We start from the raw sequence: 24,013 nt of genomic DNA, 5'->3' as shown, positions 1-24,013 counted from the left end.
GAGTGGTTTGAGGTATTTATTAATTTATGTATTTTAATGCCACAATTATAGTGATGTCCTCTGTACGTACTTTGACTTCATATCAGTACTGTTTTCCTGTCCCTTCTTTAGTTGTGAAGCACTGGAGCCTAACATGGACATTATGTGAAGCCTTATGGGGCCACCTGAAGGAGCCTGACAGCCAGCTGGATGAGCCCAGTGAATACATTCAGATTCTGGAGCGAAGAAGAACTTTCTCTCGCTGGTTATCCCATACTGCCGCACCTCTAATAGAGGAGGAAGTCTCCTTAACCCGAAAAGACAAGCCTGTGGAGGCTGTCTTCAGCTACCTCACGGGCAAGAGGATCAGTGAGGCCTGTTCTCTGGCCCAGCAGTCAGGTATGGTCCTTCTGTACACCTTTATCTACATCCTACTCCCTAGTGGTCCCTGCCCCTTAATTATAGATTTGTCTTTGTCTTCTAACCTGAATTAAGTAATTATAAACTTCCCAGGAAGCTTGCTGATTCTCCAGAATAGGGACTGGTTTCTAGTTTTCTTTCTAGTACTTTAAACATTAAGTTTACTTAGTTAAAATTATTTCAGTTTTGTATGTTACCTATACATTTGTAGTAAAACTAGAAAATGCAGATAAGCAAAAAGCAATAAACCCAAATCACCTAAGTCCTTTAGCATTTACTATATACATTTCAATGTACAGCTTGTACTTGGACTGTTTACTTTGGAATATATAAGGTATATTAAAATTCGTGTAGGTGGGGGTTCGGACACCAGGGTGGCTCAGTGGTTGAGCATCTGCCTTTAGCTCAGATCATGATCCTCTGGTCCTGGGATCGAGTCTTCCCTCAGGGAGCCTGCTTCTCCCTCTGCCTATGCTCTGCCTCTCTCTGTTGTCTCTCGTGAATAAATAAAATCTTTAAAAAAAAATTGTGCACACAAAGTAAATGCACGCAAAGTAAATATGCATGTAAATTTTTCAAAGATGGTATCCTACTGTGTGTATCATGTGTTCTTTTCATGTTCTATGATATAAATATTATAGTCAAATGGTTCTTAGTATTTTTTTAATCTACAAATGTACCATGTTACTGAATTCCTTTTTTGACATTTAGGCCCCCCCACCCTCCACTATAAGTAACACTCCAAACCTATTAAACATAGGTATTTTACATTAATTCACTTACTTCATTCAAGTAAATAAATATGTAAATTTAACTTCTGGGTTAAGATATTTACTTTTTTTTTTTTAGGACTTCCCATTATATATTAATGCTTTTTTTAGTTTCCCTTCCACTAATGAGAGGCATTCAGCAAGTACTTAATAATTATCCAGACACAAATCTTGTTAAGAATAAAAAATGACAGGCAGCCCGGGTGGCTCAGCGGTTTAGCGCTGCCTTCAGCCCAGGGTGTGATCCTGGAGACCTGGGATCGAGTCCCGTGTCGGGCTGCCTGCATGGAGCCTGCTTCTCCCTCTACCTGTGTCTCTGACTCTCTGTGTGTCTTTCATGAGTAAATAAATACAATCTTAAAAAATAATAATAATAATAATAAATGGCATAGTCCAGTTTAATCTATGTGTATAATAAGATCCCTCATCAAACATTTTTACTGAAACCTAACTCATCTGAAACCAACTAATTGGAGCCTTGAACTGGATTTATTTTTGGAGGACTTGGCCAGTTTGGATTGTAAGGAACAAATCATAGAAAAAGCTAGAATCAAGAACTTACATACATGACTAGTTGCATTCCACTATCACTACATGTTTAGCTCAATGCCTTTTGTGGTCTTCATATATTTTTGTACTGAAAATTTGTCTTTAGGATTGGCCTTTTTTATAAAGTTATGCTCACCAACACATATATGTACAGCATAAGAGGATCTTAAGGAAGTCTGGTCCTTAGATTTATTTGTTCACAAACTCTTTTTCCTCCTTTTTTTCTTTTCTTTATGGTTAGGCTTTTGGCGAGGCACTACCTTTCACCATATCAAAAACTTTTGCTTCACTACCTCCACTTTTAAAAATTGATAGAACAACTCAATAGAGTATCAAGAATGTAAAATACTTGAATACTGTCAGTGTTACCTGATACCTACCCAACAAGAAGACCTCAAATCAATAACTTAAGCTTCTACCTTAAGAAACTAACAAAATAAGAACTAAACCAAAAGGCAGAAGAGAAGAAACAGTAAAGATTAGAACAGAAATCAATGAAAATGACACCATTAAAAACAGTAATCAGTAACACCAAACATTAGGTCTTTGAAAAGATTAAGGAAGTTTGCAAACCTTTGACTACACTGATAATGGGAAAGACAAATTACCAAAAAATAGAAATGAAAGAACATCACTACTAACCCTACAGAAAAGGAAATATAAGAAATTCTGTGTTAACAAGTTCAACAACTTAGATAAAATTGACAAATTCCTAAGAAAATATAAATTACCAAAACTGACTCAAGAAAAAGTAGATAATCCAAATTGATCTATAACAAGAAATTGAATAATTAAAAATCTTCACTCAGAAAAGCCAAATTCCATATATCTTCACTAGTAAACGCTATTTTTATTTATTTATTTTTAATATTTTTTATTTATTCATGAGAGACAGAGAGAGGCAGCGACTTAGGCAGAGGGAGGAGCAGGCTCCATGCAGGGAGCCTGATGTGGGACTCAATCACGGGACCGCAGGATCACGCCCTGAGCCAAAGTCAGAAGCTCAAAACTGAGCCACCCAGGCGTCCCAGTAAACACTGTTTTTAAAGAAACAATACCAATCCTCTGTAGCTCTTTCAGAAAATAGAGGGAACACTTTCCACCTTGTTCTATGATGGCATTATTACCCTAATATCAAACCAGATGTACAAAAAACCTACAGTTAAAATCATACTTGAAAGTTGAAAGACGGGATCCCTGGGTGGTGCAGGGGTTTGGCGCCTGCCTTTGGCCCAGGGCGCGATCCTGGAGACCCGGGATCGAATCCCACATCGGGCTTCCGGTGCATGGAGCCTGCTTCTTCCTCTGCCTGTGTCTCTGCCTCTCTCTCTTTCTCTCTCTGTGACTATCATAAATAAATAAACGTTTAAAAAAAATTTTTTTTTAAATAAAAAAAATAAGAGAAAGTTGAAAGACTGATTTCACCGTAAGTTGGGGAATACCATCTCTATACAACATTGTAATGGATGTTGTAGACCGTGTAATCAGATAAGGAAAAGAAGCAAAAGTCATACAGATTAAGAAGGAAGAGGTAAAACTGTCTTTTTTCAAAGATGACATGATTCTGTATGTAGATATATCAGCTCCAAGGAATGCACAGAAAAGGCAGTGGGACTAAATAGTTCCACAAGGTCTCAGGATTCAAGATTAGAATATGAAATTCAGTTGTGTTTCTATTTATTATTATTTTTTTTTTTAATTTTTTTTATTTATTCATGATAGTCACACAGAGAGAGAGAGAGAGAGGCAGAGGGAGAAGCAGGCTCCATGCACCGGGAGCCCGACGAGGGATCCGATCCCGGGTCTCCAGGATCGCGCCCTGGGCCAAAGGCAGGCACCAAACCACTGCGCCACCCAGGGATCCCTGTTTCTATTTATTATTAACAGGCAATCCAAAAATGAAATTAGAAAAACAATTGAATTCGCAATAACATCAGAAAGAATAAAATACCTAAAGAATAAATGTAACAAAAATGAGACTTGTACTATAACTATAAAGCAGTGCTGAGGAAATAAAGATCTACATAAATGAAGAAATATATTTTACGTTTGCGGAATACACTTCAGCTACAGAACCATTGTCATTTTTTTTTTATTTAATTTATTTTTTTTTCCATTGTCATTTTTGGCTGGTAATTTTTTGTTGAGGCTGTCTTGGGCATTGCAAGATACCTAACAGCATCCCTGCCCCCTGCCTTTAAAAGTCCTTTACCCTCAGCTGTGACAACCAGAAAATACCTCTTAGACATTGCCAAATGTTCCCTTGGGAACAAAACCACTCAAAATGAGAAGCACTGATGCATTATGAACCTCAGGTTGTTAATTTGTATATTTAGTGCATTTTCTCTCAAAGTCTACAGCAGGCATTTTTGCAGAAATTAATAGGCTGATCATTATTTAGAAATGTAAAAAATAAAAAAAAATGTAAAAAATCTTTAAACAGCTTTGGAAAAGAACAAAGTCATGCAACACAACACCTATCTGATTTCAAAACCTCTATAAGACTGCAGCAGTCAAGACAGTGTGGTACTGGCATAAGAATGAGCATAGAAAAATATGATGGAAATGGGATTTCAAATATAAAATCCTTCCACTTTTATTCAGTTGATTTTTTTGACAAAAGTGCCAAGGTAATTTAAATATGAATAGTCTTTTAGTTGGATATTCATATGCAGATTAGTATATATTCTTACCTGTACCATACATTAAAATTAATTTGAGAGAGTACCCTAGAATGCTATACCATTTGCTCAGTATATGTCCTCATCAATGAGAAAGTCTCTGAAAAGTCAAGGATGCCTAGCAGAAGCAGTTTGGTTGGTTAACTGTGTAATTAAAGCTAAGACAGGCTCTTAATGAATGATTGTATTAAGCTCTGAACTCAGCCATCTCTAGTGACCAAGATATTTATACATCTTGGTCAATAAATCCTCTCTTTTGGGTTCTCTAGATACACTTAAATATCTTTTCTTTTTTCCTTTAGTATTGTCACCTAGAATACCAGCAGCTCATGGTCAAGTGGGCTACAGCACTTACTGCATGAATCATAGTCCAGTCATGCTTTGATTACATATATGCAGAGAGACCACTTGGCCTCACATTTCCAGATGTGTTCCCGATGGCATGATTTCTGTCCTCTAGGCCTCTCTTGTTTGTGAAGGAAACTTTTGTGGCAGGATGGTACTTTATATAGACGTGTAAGCGCTGACCCATATACAAAAACAAAAGGACTTGACTTCTAGGAGGTTTGTTGTAAGGGCTGAAACTAAACATTTTTCTCTTAATGTACAGCTTAACTGGAAGTTTCATTAACTGGAATTTCTATCCCCTCACTTTCTGGTTAATGAGAATCTATTTATTTGTTTATTTAAAAGATTTTATTTATTTATTCATGAGAAGCACAGAGAGTTGTGGAGACGTAGGCAGAGGGAGAAGCAGGCTCCCTGCGGGGACCCTGATGCAAGACTTGATCTGGGGACCCGGGATCACACCCTGAGCCAAAGGCAGATGCTGAACCACTGAGCCATCCACGTGCCCCAAGAATCTTTTTATTGCTTCAGCCTTTGTAATTAAAAATTTGTAGTAAAAGATTATTGGACCTGGGAGAGTGAAAGAGTCAGTGATTCTCTTTATACTGCACACATAGACTTTTCCTCTAGATTTCAGTTTGCCATTTCTCAGTACCATATAGTTGGATATGTTTTCTTTTTGTTTTGTTTTTTTTTTTTTTTTTTTTAAGATTTTATTTATTCATAGAGACAGAGAGAGAGAGAGAGAGGCAGAGACACAGGCAGAGGGAGAAGCGGGTTCCACACAGGGAGCCCGACGTGGGACTCGATCCTGGGTCTCCAGGATCACACCCAGGCTGAAGGCAGGATCCCACCCAGGCTGAAGGCGGCGCTAAACCGCTGCACCACTGGGGCTGCCCTTTTTCTTTCTTTTTTTTTTTTTTTAAGGCAAAAATTCTCATCTGTTCGTACTTTTCATGTTTTATACATCAGGAATGCCTGGGTTTCTCAGTAATTTTAGGGAGCAAACAGATTTTTTTCTGGTAATTCAAGAGGATGACTGAGCAGAAGTTCACACAAGGAAAACCTTCTTGAAAAAGATCATGCCCTTCAAAAGGTCCACTTGCTGAAAGTCCAGTAACTGGTATACTGTCCTTCAGCTGAGATCCAATTCCTCTGGCATTCATCTTCACTTGCGCTGTGAATAGCTTTTTCTAATTGGGCAGGTTTTCAGTTATGTCATCTCAGCTTTCACCATATAAACCTTTGAATCAGATAATACTTTGCTCCATTTTACAGATGACGTACTTTATCTAGAGTCGCAGAAGTAACAGATCTATCATTGAACTCTGTATACTATACAGTCTATATGTAATTTAGGTTAATCTACTTTGAATATTTTCTACCCAAGCAGAAAATGGTAAGCTCTCCATCAGTATTTTGGCACTACTGCAGAAAGTAGTCACAGTGTAAGGTTCTTCCTCCTGAGGACTAGAAGAAAGAAGATAATTCCCCCAGGTATTTCCCCAAGTCTGTTAGTCCTCAGTGATCACCAGAGAACTTCTGTTTCTCTTGTAGGTGATCATCGTCTTGCCCTTCTTTTATCCCAGTTGGTGGGTAGCCAGTCAATCCGGGAGCTGCTTACCATGCAGCTGGTGGACTGGCAACAGCTCCAAGCTAACTGTTTCATCCAGGATGAGAGACTGCGGATCTTTGCGTTGTTGGCTGGAAAACCGGTACTTTCTTCTTTTCCCATAAACTTGCATAAAGTTTTCTTATAAATTCAAGATGGCTTGAGGTTAAGGGAAAGTGCTATCTTTTTAAATGGTATACCGTGACACATAACTAACTAACTTGTTTTTAAGTTTTAGTGGAAGTGTTTTCAAATTACAAAGATATAACATGTACATTCTAAAAAAAAGAACTGGTTACATAGAAATAAAACATTAAAATTCACTATGTCCCTTACCATAGTGGTAATTTGTAGTTTCTTTCCAGACATTTTTAAGTCTATATCAACATATATGTGTGCATATTTATACATGTGTGTATATTGCAATAAAATCAGTTATACATAGAAGTTCTGCAAGTTAACTGACTATTTATGGACATTTTTTCATGTCATGTAGCATCATTCTTTTTAATAGCCACTTCTGTTCATTTTATGGGTAATATACCATAATTATCATAAGCAGGCTTTCTTTTGCTGCCTACATGATTGACTTCTCGATGTTACTTTCCAAAAATGAAATAGCTGGTCAGAATTTATGCATAAATTTAAAGTTTTATAAGATGGCAACTCTGGCCAGTAAAAAAACCTCCTCTTCACTCTGTGGTTCTCGTCTCTTCTCAGAGCACCAGTTGTCCAAATACACCCTCTCACCTGCCACTAAGGAACTGTGTATTTTATGTTTGGATTGTTAACACTGCCAACCTAGTTCATGCAAAATGTTAACAGGAGCACCTGGCTGGCTCAGTAGAGCATACAACTCTTGATCTTGGGATCATGAGTTTGAACCCCATGTTGGGTTTAAAAAAAAAATGTTACTTGAATAATAAGTGAGTAACTTGCAGATTTGGGCAGTAACAAGGTAATGTGTAACACATAGCTTGATGATGATTTTATCTTTTCCAGGTATGGCAGCTCACAGAGCACAGACAGATCAATGTGTGCTCATTTTTGGATTGGAAACGTGCCTTGGCTGTCCATCTTTGGTATTTGCTTCCACCAACAGCCTCCATTTCCAGGGCACTCAGCATGTATGAAGAAGCATTTCAGGTATCTTTGTCCAGTAGAGCCAACCAATAGTCATGGGGGAAGTCCTGTTTTTGCCAGAAAAGTACTGCAGAGAAAAAACCATCCAAGTCACACTTCATAATACTTTTTCCTAACTGCTTTTTTTGAAAGTACCATAAAATTGAAATGGACCCTGGAGTGGTGTCTGGGTGGCTCAGTTGGTTAGGTGTCTGCCTTCGGCTCAAGTCATGATCTCAGGATCCTGGGATCAAGCCTCACATCAGGCTCTCCGCTCAGTGGGGAGTCTACTCCATTTTCCTCGCCCTCTGTGCTTGCGCGCTCTCTCTCTCTCTCTCTCTCTCAAACAAACGAACAAATAAATAAATAAATAATATTTTTTAAAAAATGAACCCAGGAAATCTGATGGGAAACTTTCCTTTTCTCCTGCCTCTGGATAGGGCTACTCTTAAAATTGTCTAAGTGACTGCTTCTATTTCATTTAATATGACGTTTCCACAGTTGACTTTCCTGAAGCTGTTTTCCTGCCCCCAAATGAGAGGAATTTTCTTTATTCCTAGTGCTGTCTTATTCCTTTGGGAATTCCTTGAGATAATAGCCCAACCTCAAGATTGGTATAGCCCGGGATCCCTGGGTGGCGCAGCGGTTTGGCGCCTGCCTTTGGCCCAGGGCGTGATCCTGGAGACCCGGGATCGAGTCCCACATCGGGCTCCCAGTGCATGGAGCCTACTTCTCCCTCTGCCTATGTCTTGCCTCTCTTTCTCTCTCTCTTTGTGTGACTATCATAAATTAAAAAAAAGATTGGTATAGCCCCAAATTAGCAGGCTTGAAAAAGTTACCTCTAAATATCACATTTCATATGCCTTGACAGTGTTGAGGTTTAAGTATTATTAATGTGAGGGGTGTCTGAGTGGCCAAGTTAGTTGAGCATCCAAGTCTTGTTTTCAGCTCAGGTCATGTTCTCAGGGTTATAAGATTGAGCCCCGCATTGGACTCTGTGCTCAATAGGAAGTCTACTTGAGATTTGCTCTCCTCTCCCTCCACTTCTCTGCTCCCCCCTCCCTCATGCTCTCTCTCTAAAATAAGCAAAATCTTTTAAAAATATAATTAATATGGGTTTTTTAAATATATTTTTTTCTTTAGAGATAGAGTGCAAGGAGTAGGGGGAGGGACAGAGGGAGGTGGAGAATCCCAAGCAGACTCCACAGCAGCCCAGAGCCTAACGCAGGCCTCAGTTCCACAACTCTGAAACCATGACCTGACCTGAAACCCAGAGTCAAACACTTAACTAGCTGAGCCACTGAGGTACCACTATTAGTGTTTTCAAAGCCATCATTTCTTCAGTTCTTTTCTTCCTGTCAATAGTTACTGTCTCTGATATCATTTGTCAGGAGAAAGAGAACACTAAAGAAACTGAGTGTAGTAAGAATTATGACAAGAGAGATATGAGGATTGATGACAGCTATCCAAAATCTTTGATAGTCCCTTGAAGACAGGTAGGCCATGTCATCTTTTAAAATAAGCTGAAGATCTTGACACATTCCATTAGGGTGTCATCATTCTTAATACATGTGCCTAAGTAATTGATACATGATCACATCTAGTGAAATACACTCACGACTGATGTATTGTTTTATCAAATTCTTCCCCTCAAGAGTTCCTCTGAAGCTGACAGATATGCCTGCTCCCCACTTCCTTCATACCTGGAGGGCTCTGGCTATGTGATAGAGGAGGAGCAAAATTCACAGAGACCACTTCAAGATGTCTGCTTTCACCTTCTAAAACTCTATAGTGACAGGTAAGTCAGAGCCATGCATGATAGTCATTTGAGAGCTTAATCAGCCCTAGGGAGTCCTTTCCTGAGTTTTTTTCCCTTTAATGTGAGGCCAGATTGCCAAAAGTTTGTATAAATTAAAGTATAATTTATAGTAGTTGAATGCGAAGAATATTGGAATTAGAGTTAGAAATCTAAGAATTGATCGATTTTAATTAAGATACAATTTATAAATAATGAAGTGTGCATTTCATTATAATGTAACTGTCATGATCAAGATAACAATTATATTACCCCCCAAAAGTTCCCTCATTCCCTTTTGCAATCAGTCCCCACCCCAAGACAACTAAGTTTTTTTTACTATAGAATAATTTTGCTCTTCTAGATTTTTACATAATTAGGATCATTCTGTTAACTTTTGCGCCTGGCTTGTTTTACTCACATAATGATTTTAAGGTTTATCCATATTAATATGTGTATTAACAGAAGGATTTTTATTGCATAATTTATTCATTTGTTGATGGATAGTTTTTCTTGATTTGGGTTGTTATGAATAAATGTGTCCTGATCATTTATATCCAAAGTATTCATATTGTATTACATTCCCACCTAGATCTCTAGGTGTTCCATATCCTCTTCAAAATTTGGTATTGTCATTTTTTTTTTAATTTTTAAATTTTTAAATTTTAATTTGTCATTTTTAAAAATTTTGCCATTTTAATGAGCATATAGTGGCATCTTATTATATTCAGTTATTTAAAACAATTTCAGCAGAACTCTTGCATATATCAGAAACTGAGGGATTTTTTTCAGTCATAACTAATTCCTATTTCAGTTCTTTAAATACTTTTTAAGTATTAAATATGTAGCTGTGTTAAAGGATAATACACTTTTTTGTTTGTTTTTAAGATTTTATTTATTAGAAAGCATGAGGTGGGGAGAAGCAAAGGGAGAGGGACAAGCAGACTCCCTGCTAAACAGGGAGCCCTGTATGAGGCTCCATCCTAGGACCCTGAGATCATAACTTGAGCTGAAGTCAGGTGCTGAACCGAGTGAGCCACCCAGGTGCTCCCAGATAGTATAGTTTTATATTGTGGAAACATATAAATAACTAAAGTTATTTATTTATTTATTTTTAAAGATTTTATTTATTTATTTATGACAGAGAGAGAGGCAGTGGGAGAAGCCGGCTCCGTGCAGGGAGCCCAACATGGGACTCAATCCTGGGTCTCCAGGATCACACCCCGGGCTGTGGCGCTAAACCGCTGGGCCACTGTGGCTGCCCTAAAGTAGTGCTTTAATTTGCATTTCCTGGGTGCCTGGGTGGCTCAGTGGTTGAGCTTCCGCCTTTGGCTCAGGGTGTGATCCCAGGGTCCCACTTTGGGCTTTCCACAGGGAGCCTGCTTCTCCCCTCTGCCTATATCTCTGCCTATTTCTCTACCTCTCTTTCTGTCTCTCATGAATAAGTAAATAAAATCTTTAAAAAAAATTTTTTTTTGCATTTCCCTAATGTCTGATGATGTTGAGGCATTTTTTTCACATGCTTATTTACCATCATCTATATATCTTCCTTGTGAAAGTATAATTCACATTTTTTTTGCCCATTTTTTAATAGAGTTGTCTTGTGTTTCAATATCTCTTTATATATTCTGGATATTACTCCTTTATTATAAATGTGTTTTTGCAATTATACTTGTATAAGGGCTTGTTTTTTCATTTTCTTAAAAAAGAAAATGAAGAGAAGTTTAAACTGTAAATTTATTTTCCTGAAGTCACCAAATTTATTGGCATAAAATTATTCATAACATTTTCCTTATTATCTTTTTTAAATGTCTGTATGTATGATCTGTAACTGTATCTCTCTTTTTTTTTTTTTTAATTTTTTTTTTTTTTTATTTATGATAGTCACACAGAGAGAAAGAGAGAGAGGCAGAGACACAGGCAGAGGGAGAAGCAGGCTCCCTGCACCAGGAGCCCGATGTGGGATTCGATCCCGGGTCTCCAGGATCGCGCCCTGGGCCAAAGGCAGGCGCCAAACCGCTGCGCCACCCAGGGATCCCTGTATCTCTCTCTTGATATTGTTAATATGTTTCCTTTCTCTCTTTTTTTTTTTTTTTTTCCTTGATTAGTCTGGTCTACCTCCAGTTTTTGGTTTTATTGCTTACCTCTACTATCTGTCTAGTTCAAAATAGATCAGAAATCTAAATTTCAAACTTAAACCATAAAGCAAACAGAAGAAACCAAACCAGAAAGTCTTTGCAACTGTAAGTTAGGCAAACATTTTTTTGACACCAAATAAATAATTTGTAGAAGAAAAAATTGGTGAACTAGACCAAAAAAATTAGAAGCTGCTAGTCATTGAAAAACTGTTAGGAGAATGAAAAGACAAGCCACAGATTAGGGGAATATATTTGTAATTTGTGGAACTGATAAAGAACTTGTATCAAAACATATAAAGAACTTTTTTCTTTTTCTTTTTAATTTTTTTTTAATTTTTATTGATTTATGATAGTCACAGAGAGAGAGAGAGAGAGAGAGACAGAGAGACAGAGAGGCAGAGACACAGGCAGAGGGAGAAGCAGGCTCCATGCACCGGGAGCCCGATGTGGGATTCAATCCCGGGTCTCCAGGATTGCACCCTGGGCCAAAGGCAGGCGCCAAACCGTTGCGCCACCTAGGGATCCCACTTTTTTTTCTTTTTTAAGATTTTATTTATTTGAGAGAGCGAGCATGCACAAGTGGGTGGGGTGGGAGAAGAACAAGCAGACTTCATGCTAAATGTGGAGCTTGGAGGCTGACATGGGGCTCAATCTCTCGACCCTGAAGTCATAAACTAAGCTGAAATGAAGAGTCAGACACCTGACTGAGCCACCCAGGCATCCCCAGAACATATAAATAACTCTTAATACTCAATAATAAAAAAAAAAACCCAATTTTATTATTTTTTTTACAACCCAATTTTTAAATGGGAAAAATACTTATATAGTTGCTTTACCAAAGAAGACTTAGATGTCAATCACAAGAGAAAGTGTTCAGCATCAATAGGCAAAAGGAAAATGCAAATTAAAACCATCATGCGATACCACCTATTAGAACGCCTAGATATTAAAAAGCCCTAGGGGCACCTGCGTGGCTCAGTCAGGTAAGCCTCTGACTCTTGATCTCAGCTCAGGTGTTGATCTCAAAGTCTTGAGTGCAAGCTCCTCCCAGCGTGGAGCTTACTTTAAAAAACCTAAAATAAAAAGACCTATACCAAGTGTTGTCATAGATGTGGAACAACTGGAATTCTCATACAGTGCTGGTGAAAAAATGTAAAATGTTATTTTTTTAAAATTTTTATTTATTTATTTATGATAGTCACATAGAGAGAGAGAGAGAGAGGCAGAGACACAGGCAGAGGGAGAAGCAGGCTCCATGCACCGGGAGCCTGACGTGGGATTCGATCCCGGGTCTCCAGGATCGCACCCTGGGCCAAAGGCAGGCGCCAAACTGCTGCGCCACCCAGGGATCCCTGTAAAATGTTATTGGCACTCTGATAAACAATTTGGCAGCTTAGAATGTTAGCCATACACCTGCATGCATATGATCCAGCTATGCCCTCTAAGGTATTTACCCAAAAGGAATGAAAACATGTCTGTGTACAAATGTTTGTAACAGCTTTGTTTGTAATGGTCCAAAAGTGGGAATCAAGCCAAATTCCCATCACTATGTAAATGGCTAAACAAACTGTGGTATATCTGTGTAGTGGAATACTACTCAGCAATAAAAGAGAATGAACTATTGATATACAAGATAACATAGTGAATCACAAGATAATTTTATTTGGTTTTGAAAGAAGACAAAAAAGTACCAGAAACATACCTACTATATGATTCCAATCTACATAAAATTCTGGAAAATGCAAACTGATGAATCACAGAAAGCAGATCAGTGGTTGCCTGGGAAGGGTGGGTGCAAGGAGGGCAGGAAGAGAAGGCTCACAGAGAGACATAAAGAAACTTTTGAAGGTGATGAGTATGTTTGTTATCTTCACCTTGGTTGGTAATTTCAGTTTTGTACATATGTTAAAGCTTAATGAAAACTTAATGAAAAAACTGTACATTCTAAATATGTTTTGTTTACTGTATGTCAGTTTTTTTAATGTCAAAAAAGAAGAAAAAGAAAGTATCTCAAGGTACTAGAAATAGAGAAACTGGAGCCAGGAGATAGTAAAAACCTTGTTCTCAAGAAAGGTAGAATTGCTATGACTAAAACCTTACATAGGGGGATCCCTGGGTGGCTCAGCAGTTTGGCGCCTGCCTTTGGCCCAGAGCGCGATCCTGGAGTCCCGGGATCGAGTCCTGTGATGGGCTCCCGGCATGGAACCTGCTTCTCCCTCTGCCTGTGTCTCTGCCTCTCTCTGTCTCTCTATCATGAATAAATAAATAAAAATCGGTATTTATTTATTTTTTAATACAAATCTTTAAAAAAAATTTTTTTAAATAAAACTTTACGTAAAATCCACACTCTGTCCCAATCACATAGTCTAGAATTTTCACTTCCAACATAATGGCTGCTATTCACATATGACTCTTTTAGTAAACTTTAAAATTTAGTTACTCATTCACAATAGCCACATTTCAAGTGTCTAATAGCCACATGTAGCTATTGGCTGTCATTGGTCAGGGCAGATTATAGTTCATTTCCATCATCCCACAAAAGTTCAATTTGGCAACACTGATCATGAAAACTTTTGTTCTTTACTTAGGGAAGTGTTAGGAAGTTATAAAAAGTCTGGGATCTTAGGTGAAAAGAAAAAGTTATTGATTGGTAATCTAAGCCCTAAAATTTGCAGGTGTGAGATCTGAGTTTATATTAATTACGATCTGGGAATTACAAGCTAAGAACTTTACACAGAAACTGATCCAGGACCATTAAAATCTTTGGGCTCCCAGTAGAAGAAAGACCAAAAGTCTGGATAGGGACACTTTAAAAATTCAGGGTACCTGAATTTCCTTATATAAAGAAAACCCCACTGGAGACAAAATCAGAGATAGAAATTACAAGCCTTAGAAGGAAATAACGAGGACAGACCAGGTGGCTCAGCAGTTTAGTGCCGCCTTCAGCCCAGGGCGTGATCCTGGAGACCCAGAATCGAGTCCCATGTTGGGCTCCCTGAATGGAGCCTGCTTCTCCCTCTGCCTGTGTCTCTGCCTCTCTCTCTCTCTCTCTCTCTTTCTCTGTCTCTCATGAATAAATAAATAAAATCTTAAAAAAAAAAAAAAAGAAGGAAATAACCATTGTGAAGAATAGTTAGCTGCTTAAACAAAGAGGAAAATTAGCCATTTCATATAATACAACAGTATGAAAGATTGTAAGATACCTATGTGTTTTAAATGATTAAGAAAAGTATCGGTGTACCTGGGTGGCTCACTCGGTTAACCATCCATCTTCAGCTCAGGTCATGATCTCAGGGTCCAGGGATCAAGACCTGTATCAGACTTCCGTGCTCAGCAGGAAGTCTGCTTCTCCCTCCCCACTGCCCCCCCCCCCCCACTCATGCATTCTTTCGCTCTCTTTCTCTCTCTCTCTCAAATAAATAACATCTTAAAAATACACAAATGGTTAAAAATGAAGACTTAAGAGTTGTGAAGACTCCATGTACCGGGATGGTAAATATCTAAGCCAAACAAATACCAGCAAGCCTGTCCAATCACACAACCACAAAAGAGGAGGTGCCTTCATTTTTAGTAGGATCTGTAATCTTGCTGAACCTACAAGTAGATTGATACAGTACAGTCTCAGAGGGAGATCATCTAGTAATGCTTCTGTTGTCATATGCTTGCCTTTATTATCTTCTAAACCATAGCCAGAATAGTTGACCTGTTCAGTGCAGGTGGTCTGCTTCCTTGATATGATAACTCTCAGCACATTTTCCTTTGCAGACATTATGATCTCAACCAGCTGCTGGAGCCTCGAAGTGTAACAGCAGATCCTTTGGACTACCGCCTAAGCTGGCACTTGTGGGAGGTGCTGCGGGCTCTTAATTATACTCATCTCTCAGAACAATGTGAGGGTGTACTACAGACCAGTTATGCTGGCCAACTGGAAAGTGAGGGGCTCTGGGAGTGGGCCGTCTTTGTCCTCCTACACATTGACAACTCAAGGTGAGTAAGAATGTATGAACCCACTATACATCTAGTGCTACCAGGCAATGCCAGTCGCATCAGTCTCCTAGCATTTAATTCAGCAAGTAAGCATCTAGAGTGTATTCTGGGTTCAGCCTTGTGATAAACCTCAAGAGAGTTCAGCCTGCAGTTATCTCTATATTCATGTGAACAAGTTAGAAGTGAGACTGCCTTGAGATAAGTGCAAATTCTGTTTATCATAAGATCTCTCAGTAGTCGGAGAAGTGAGAAGAGATCTCTGGGAACTGCAGTAATCAGGGAAAACCTTAGACAGGAACAGGAATAATTACAGGAAAGGGAAGGACATGTCCACATAGGGCTACTCCATTAACTTAGACACAGATTCATTGGAATGTGGCATGCTTAGGAATTATGCAGAAATAATGCTGCTGAGCTGCCTCAGAGGATCTGTTGAGTGATGAAATGAGTTGGCAGGGAGGGCCCCTGCTTCTTCTGTCTGCTGGCTTTCTCCCTCTCTGGCCTTCCCTTGTCATCCACCCACACCTACCTTTCAACTTTAGTAGTATCATATTTATAAGTATATCCTTGCTTACTTGCCTAATGTTTTCCTAAAAGAACCTTATCTCCATGGTATGACTGGGATAAAGTTAGAAACTTTTCCATTTTGTTAATGATAGTAGCATGGCATTACACTAATAACAAAAATGTTTATATAGTACTTTGTCATATAGTACTTTTAAATGTATTTATACTCTGTTGTAAATACTTTACATATATCAACTCAGTTAATGCTCATAAGGAATCTATAAGCACTCTTATAATCACTATTTTACAGATGGGCAGCCTGCAACCCAGAGAGATTAAGTAATTTTTGCTCAAGGTCACATAGCTAGTAAATGCCAAAGTCTTCCAACTCAAGACACCCAGAGTCTGTGCTCTTAATCAGTATACTCCATTCGTTGTCATATTATATAGTCTGGAAAGGAGTTGAGTTTTACAGATGGATCTTAATTCTAGATCCATCATATACTTGCTTATCTGTAAAATCATAATATTAATCTCTGCCTAGTCAAAGGCTGGTTGTGGGATTAAAGGAGGAAAAGTAGGAGTGCCTGACTGGCTTAGTTGGTGGAGTGTGTGATTCTTGATGTTGGAGTCATAAGTACAAGCCCCATATTGGGTATTGAGATTACTTAATAAAAAACAAGTTTTAAGGGGCTCCTGGGTGGCTCAGTAACTGGTTAAGCATCTGACTCTTGGTTCCAGCCCTGGTCATGATCTCAGGATCATGAGATGAAGCCCTATGTGGGGCTCCATCCTCAGGACAGAATCTACTTGAGATTCTTTCCCTCTCCTTCTTCTTCCCCCTCTATCTCTCTCCCAGCTCTCCTCTCTCAAATAAATAAATAAAATATTTTTAAAAAATGTTTTTCTTTTAAAGGGAATGAAAATATAAAGCATCTAGCACAGTCTTCTCTTTAAGAAATTTCTCCTCAAAAAAAAAAAAATTTCTCCTCCCTTACCAGGAAGAAAAAGGCCTTCATACTTTCCTTTGAATTTATTTAAACAAATTAATAGGAATATCACATGGTAAAAGACTGGCTAAAAGAATAACTGATGGGGATCCCTGGGTGGCTTAGTGGTTTGGCACCTGCCTTTGGCCCAGGGTGTGATCCTGGAGTTCCGGGATCGAGTCCTGCGTAGGGCTCCCTGTGTGGAGACTGCTTCATCCTCTGCCTGTGTCTCTGCCTCTCTCTCTCTCTCTCTCTCTCTCTTTTTCTCATGAGTAAATGAATAAAATCCTTAAAAAAAAAAAATAATGGTGTTTCAGAGTAGGATCTAGGGAGGCAAATCCTATTTCCTGATGAAGGATTTTTTTAATGAATTTTTCAATTTAGTGTATATTTGTCATCTCTATACTCAACATGGGGCTCAAACTCAGGACTCTGAGATGAAGAGTTGGCGTGCCCTTCTTACTGACCCAGCTAGGCACCCCTTGATAAAGAATCTTAGAAATGAAGAAGTTGAGAATGGATTCAATGGAAAGCCTTGAAAAGGTCCTTGAAAAAAATGTTCAGAAAAGATTCTAAGATGAGACTAGTTTTGATTTGATATTTAAATCTGGTCCTTTGGGGGGTACCTGGGTGGCTCAGTTGGTTAAGCATCTGCCTTCAACTCGGGTCATGATCCCAGAGTTCTGGGAACATGATCCCAGGGTCCTGGGATTGAACCTCACATCCGGCTTCCTGCTCAGCAAGGAGCCTGCTTCTCCCTCTCTGTCTGCTGATCCCCCTGCTTGTCCTGTCTCATGCTTTCTCTCTCACTCTCTCTAAAATAAATAAAATCTTTAAAATAAAAAAATCTGGTCCTTTGTGGCACCTGGGTGGCTCAGTTCATTGAACATCTGTCTGATTCTTGATTTCAGCTCAGGTCATGATCCTCAGCGCTGTGGGGTTGAGCCATGAGTTGGGCTTCACGCTGGGTGTGGAGTCTACTTGAGGCTCTCTCTCTTTCTCTCCCTCCCTCCCACTACTACCCCTGCCATGCCCCCACTCTCTCTCAAATAAAATCTTTAAAAAGAAAAAGAAATAAATCAACAGCTGGTCCTCTGGCCCAGATATAAACGGGCTCTCTTTAAGGGACCTTGAGACCAAAAAGAGTGAGGGTAGCCTAAATCTAGAGGCAGAGAGAAAATGAATTAGGAAAGCTGATGGTTTTGAAGGGAAAAAAAAAAAAACAAGGACCTGGAAGATACCTTACCTTTAAAAACTACTTTGTTTACCTATACTGACCATATGGGAGAAAAGGAAGGGAGAAGGTTAAGAATGAACTACAAAGAACGACTTTGTGGAGAATAGGATTCTCCTATCCTGGTCCTTGATCTCCTGTTACTAAAAAGAAAAAGAAAAAAAAGAGAAAGCGTTTCCTTAGCACTGGACAACCTTCCCTAGAGTATTAGTTTTCAGTATTTTTTTATCATGAAAATATAATGTGTTTAGATACTTCTATTTCGGGATCCCTGGGTGGCGCAGCGGTTTGGCGCCTGCCTTTGGCCCAGGGCGCGATCCTGGAGACCCGGGATCGAATCCCACGTCGGGCTCCCGGTGCATGGAGCCTGCTTCTCTCTCTGCCTGTGCCTCTGCCTCTCTGTCTCTCTCTGTGTGACTATCATGAATAAATAAAATCTTTAAAAAAAAAAAAAAAAGATACTTCTATTTCATTTAAGAAATAAATGATGATATGATGGCTTTGTGTGTGTGTGTGTTAAGTGAAGTTTGAAGTGCTCCACTAAGCATTAAGACCTGCAGTTTAAGAGACTATCTCAGGGGTCACTCTATGCTGTCTGAGGGAGCCTTCTCCATCAATGAAGATAGGATTTATTCAACATTGTCTTTCTTCCTACAGCATGCGTGAGAAGGCTGTTCGAGAGCTGCTTACCCGGCACTGCCAACTAGTAGAGACCCCTGAGTCTTGGGCTAAGGAGACTTTCCTGACTCAAAAGCTTTGTGTGCCTGCTGAGTGGATTAATGAGGCCAAAGCAGTGCGAGCACACATGGAATCTGACAAGCACTTGGAGGCCCTCTATTTATTTAAAGCTGGACATTGGAACCGCTGCCACAAATTCATCATCAAGCACTTAGCTTCTGGTAAGTGCTTCAGACCAGGGCCCATGTCTCCTGGAATCACCCCAAATTCTTCCAACCTCTGAACCCCATGATTAATCAGGCCAAAGATTATTTCTATATAGAATTTTGCAGTCTTGAATCAGATTACACTTTGCAAAAGTTCTCTGTGCAGAAGAAACTTGGCCAGGATGAAGGGCTAGAGGGGCAGGGATTGACAGTAATATTATGTTACCATTTGCCAAGGATATGCTTAATGTGCATGAATTATGTTAAATTTTGTGTGGCTTTAGGAAATTTTATTTGCCAAAATGAAAAAAGGAGACATTATAACTGGTACCGTAGAAATGCAAAGGATCATTAGAGATTACTGTGAGTAATTATATACCAACAAATTGGACAACCTGGAAGAATTAGAGAAATTCCTAGAAACATACAAAGCCTTCTAAGATTGAATCATAAAGAAATAGAAAATCTGAACAGACCAGTTAGTAGTAAAGCAGATTAAATCTGTAATCAAAAAACTCCCTACAAAGAAGACTCCAGGACCAGATGGCTTCACTAGTGAATTCTACCAAACATTCAAAGAATTAATACCAATCCTTCTCAAACCCTTACAAAAAATAGAAGAGGGGGAGAACATTTCCAAACTCATTTTATAAGGCCAGCATTACCCTAATGTCAAAACCAGATAAGGATACCATTATAAGAGGAAAGTACAGACTAATATCCATGGTAAACATAGATGCAAAAATTCCCAGCAAATTATTAGCAACCAAATTATAAACCATTCAAAGGATTATATACCATGATCAAGTGGGATTTATAACCAGGGTGGTTTAACATTTACAAATCAGCTCAGGTCATGATCTCAGGGCTGTTATGTTAATACATCACATTAACATAATGAAAGATAAAAATCATACGATCATCTCAATAGATGCAGAAAAAGCATTTGATAAACTCAACATCCATTTATGATGAAAACTAATTGGTATAGAAGGAACATACCTCAATAATAAAAGCCATATATGACAACCATATAGCTAACATCATACTTAATGATGAAAAGCTTTCATGGGCAGCCCGGGTGGCTCAGCGGTTTAGCACCGCTTTCCGCCAGGGTGTGATCCTGGAGTCCTGGGATCAAGTCCCACATCTGGCTCCCTGCATGGAGCCTGCTTCTCCCTCTGCCTGTGTCTCTGCCCCTCTCTCTCTCTCTCTCTCTCTCTCTCTCTCTCTGTCTCTCATAAATAAGTAAATAAAAATTTTAAAAATGATGAAAAGCTTTCAGCTTTTCCTCTAAGATCAAGAAGACAAAGGTTCCCAGTTTCACCACTTTTATTCAACATAGTATTGGAAGTCCTAACCAGAGCAGTTAGGCAACAAAAAGAAGTCAGAGGGACACCTGGATGGCTCAGCGGTTGAGCGTCTGCCTTTGGCTCAAGGCATGATCCTGGAGTCCCGGGATTGAGTCCCACATTGGGCTCCCTGCATGGAGCCTGCTTCTCTCTCTGCCTGTGTCTCTGCCTTTCTGTGTGTCTCTCATGAGTAAATAAATAAAATCTTTAAAAGAAAGAAAAAAGAAACAGAAAGAGACACCCAAACAAGAAAGGTAGAAATAAAACTGTCACTATTTGCAGATGACAAGATACAATATACAGAAAACTCTGAAGGCTCTACCAAAAAACTGTTAAAATTAATAAATGGATTCAGTAAATTGCTGGATACAAAATCAATATGTAGAAATCTGTTGCATTCCTGTACACTAATCATGAATTATCAGAGGAATCAATCCCATTTGCAATTGCATCAAAAGAATAACATATCCAGGAAGAAGTTTAACCAAGGAGGTCAAAGACCTATATCCTTAAAACTATGACATTGATGAAAGAAATTAGGGATCCCTGGGTGGCGCAGAGGTTTGGCGCTTGCCTTTGGCCCAGGGTGCAATCCTGGAGACCCGGGATCGAATCCCACGTCGGGCTCCCGGTGCATGGAGCCTGCTTCTCCCTCTGCCTGTGTCTCTGCCTCTCTCTCTCTCTCTCTCTCTCTCTCTATCATAAATAAATAAAAATTAAAAAAAAAAAAGAAATTAAAGACACAAAGAAATGTAAAGATACTCCTTGCCTGTGGATTAGAAGAATTAACATTGTTAAAATATCCTTACTACCTAAAACAATCTACAGATACAGTATAACCCTTCAAAATTTCAGTTGCATTTTTCACAGAACTAGAACAAACCGCTAAAATTTGTGTGGAACCACAAAAGACCTCCAATAGCCAAAGTGATCTTAAGAAAGAAGAATAAAGCTGAAGACATCACACTCTCTGATTTCAAACTCAATTATATAGCTATAGTAAATCAAAACACCAGGATACAGGCCTGAAAACAGATACCATAAATCATTGAAACAGATTAGAGAGCCCAGAAATAAACCCATACATATGTGGTCAATTAGTTTATAACAAAGTAGCCAAGAATATACAGTCTTGTCTTTTTTTTTTTTTTTTAAGATTTTTATTTATTTATTCATGAGAGAGAGAGAAAGAGAGGCAGAAACAGAGAAGCAGAGACATAGGCAGAGAGAGAAGCAGGCTCCATGCAGGGAGCCTGACATGGGACTGGATCCCGGGACTTCAGGACCACGCCCTGGGCTGAAGGCAGTCACTAAACCGCTGAGCCATCCAAGGATCCCCAATATACAATCTTTTCAATAAATAGTGTTGAGAAGACTGGACAGCCACATGCAAAAGAATGAAACTGGATCACTAACTATCTAATTCCAGGTACAAAAATTAACTCAAAATGGGCAAAGACTTAAACTATAAGACCTGAAAGTATTGAACTGGAAAAGAAACATAGGCATAGGCAGTAAGCTCCTTGACAACCATCTGGGTGGTGATTTTTTTTTTTTTTTTTTTTTGGTTGTGACACCAGAGTCAAAGGCAGCAAAAGCAGAAATAAACAAATGGGACTACATCAAACTAAAAAGTTTCTGCACAGCAAAGGAAACCATCTGCAAAATGAAAAGGTAACATAGGAATGATAAAGGGTTACCATCCAAAATAAAGAACTCATAAAAAGAGCAAAAAACAAAATCTTTAAAAAAATAGAGGATCTGAGCATTTTTCTAAAGACATATACAGATGGCTTCCAGTTACATGAAATGACGTTCTATGTCACTAATCAGAAGTGCAAATCAAAGTCACAGTGAGATCATCTCATCCCTGTTAGAATTGCTATTGTCAAAGATAAATAATAAGGTCGGTGAGGATGTGGACAAAAGGGAGCCTTTGTACACTGTTGGTGGGCCTGTAAATTGGCACAGCCACTATGAAAAACAATATGGAAGTTCCTCAAAAATTTAAAGTATAACTACCATATGATCTAGCCATTCCATTTTTGGGTAATTATCCAAAGAAAACGAAAACACAACTCATAAAGAAATGTGCACCAGCATGTTAATTGCAATATTATTTACAATACCCTAGATAGGGAAACAAAATCAGTGGATGAATGGATAAAGGAAAAGTGGTGTGTATGTATATGTATATATATATATTTGTATTGTATACATATACAACAGAATATTATTCGGCTATAAAGAAGAATGAAATGAAAGAATGAAATCTTACTATTTGCAACAATATGGATGACCCTCACAGTATTAAGGGAAATAAATCAGAGAAAGACAAATACTGTATGATCTCACTTTATATGTAGAATCTTTAAAAAAAAAAAAATGACTCATAGAAAAGATTGGTGGTTGCCAGAGGAGGTTGGAGATTGGCAAAATGAATGAATGAAGTCTAAGGGTACAAACATCCTGTTATGAAATAAATAAGTCATGAGGATGAAATATACATTATACATATATTATACATCTATATATGTGGGTGTATATTTACAAATATACATTACCAAAGTTAATAGCACTGTATTACACCAAGAGCATGCAACTCTTGGTCGTGGGTTGAGTTCAAGCCCCACATTGGATGTAGAGATTACTTAAAATCTTTATGGAATCCCTGAGTGGCGCAGCGGTTTGGCACCTGCCTTTGGCCCAGGGCGCGATCCTGGAGACCCAGGATCGAATCCCACGTCGGGCTCCCGGTGCATGGAGCCTGCTTCTCCCTCTGCCTATGTCTCTGCCTTTCTCTCTCTCTCTCTCTCTCTCTCTGTAACTATCATAAATAAATAAAAATTAAAAATAATAATAATAAAATCTTTAAAAAACAGGAAGTTGCTAATAGAGTAAATCTTAGAAGTTCTTATCAAATGAAAAAAAATTCTATAACTATTGTAACATATTAACTAGACATTGTGGTGGTCATTTTGCAACATATGCAAGTTTTGAATTGTTATTTTGTATACCCGAAACTAACATCATATTACAGGTCAATTATGTCTTAATTTTAAGAAAAGAAAACAAAACACACCAGAAATCTCTGTTTAAGAAAATGAAGCAAGAAATTTTCCACATTTTTCTTTGGAGAATTTGAAGATATCTACTTGTAATTCTCTAGTAGGACCCTACATTATTTCCCCTTCCTTCCTGTTTTGGATTTCTGCCATGTCCTCTGTGTACTTTTGAGAACCACATATTTGTGTAGACATAGTGCTTAATATTTTGTTTCTTCAGATGCCATCATTAATGAGAACTATGACTACCTGAAGGGGTTCTTGGAAGACCTGGCACCTCCAGAGCGTAGTAGCCTAATCCAGGACTGGGAAACATCTGGGCTTGTTTACTTGGACTATATTCGGATCATTGAGATGCTTCACCAGATACAGCAGGTACCTGTGTTCCTTAAACTACTACTTAGTTTTCATTTTCCCTGTCCCTTAAAGCCACAGAGACCTCAAAAGGCCTGAGCAACTACTTGAAAAACTCATTGGCAGAAATAGAACTGTCCGTGCAGGCAGGACATTTTGATGAGTCTAATTTGCTCTAGCCACTTTGACAGCTGTATCAAAACTTAAAAAAATTATTTGTTTTGTGC

At 38.6% G+C, this 24,013-nt stretch overlaps 1 protein-coding gene across 5 annotated transcripts in view; it reads left to right on the top strand.

Annotated features, from left to right (window-relative positions):
* NUP98 (nucleoporin 98 and 96 precursor) overlaps positions 1 to 24,013 on the top strand; it is a 118,431-nt gene that overhangs the window by 87,837 nt on the left and 6,581 nt on the right. For 4 of the 5 annotated variants that reach the window (XM_049098920.1, XM_035703983.2, XM_035703982.2 and 1 more), the window contains exons 25-31: positions 112 to 378; positions 6,305 to 6,462; positions 7,362 to 7,505; positions 9,137 to 9,279; positions 15,180 to 15,401; positions 18,789 to 19,030; positions 23,653 to 23,807. In XM_049098920.1, the coding sequence (XP_048954877.1) occupies positions 112 to 378; positions 6,305 to 6,462; positions 7,362 to 7,505; positions 9,137 to 9,279; positions 15,180 to 15,401; positions 18,789 to 19,030; positions 23,653 to 23,807 (1,331 nt within the window). Of the gene's footprint in view, positions 1 to 111; positions 379 to 6,304; positions 6,463 to 7,361; positions 7,506 to 9,136; positions 9,280 to 15,179; positions 15,402 to 18,788; positions 19,031 to 21,947; positions 22,042 to 23,652; positions 23,808 to 24,013 lie in introns of those variants that run through there. The other variant, XM_035703980.2, reaches the window with a different exon arrangement.

This window comes from Canis lupus, chromosome 21 (assembly GCF_003254725.2).
Source record: "Canis lupus dingo isolate Sandy chromosome 21, ASM325472v2, whole genome shotgun sequence".
Lineage (NCBI taxonomy): Eukaryota > Metazoa > Chordata > Mammalia > Carnivora > Canidae > Canis > Canis lupus.
Note: the sequence above shows the minus strand (reverse complement) of the source record. Positions and strands in the feature narration are given on the sequence as shown.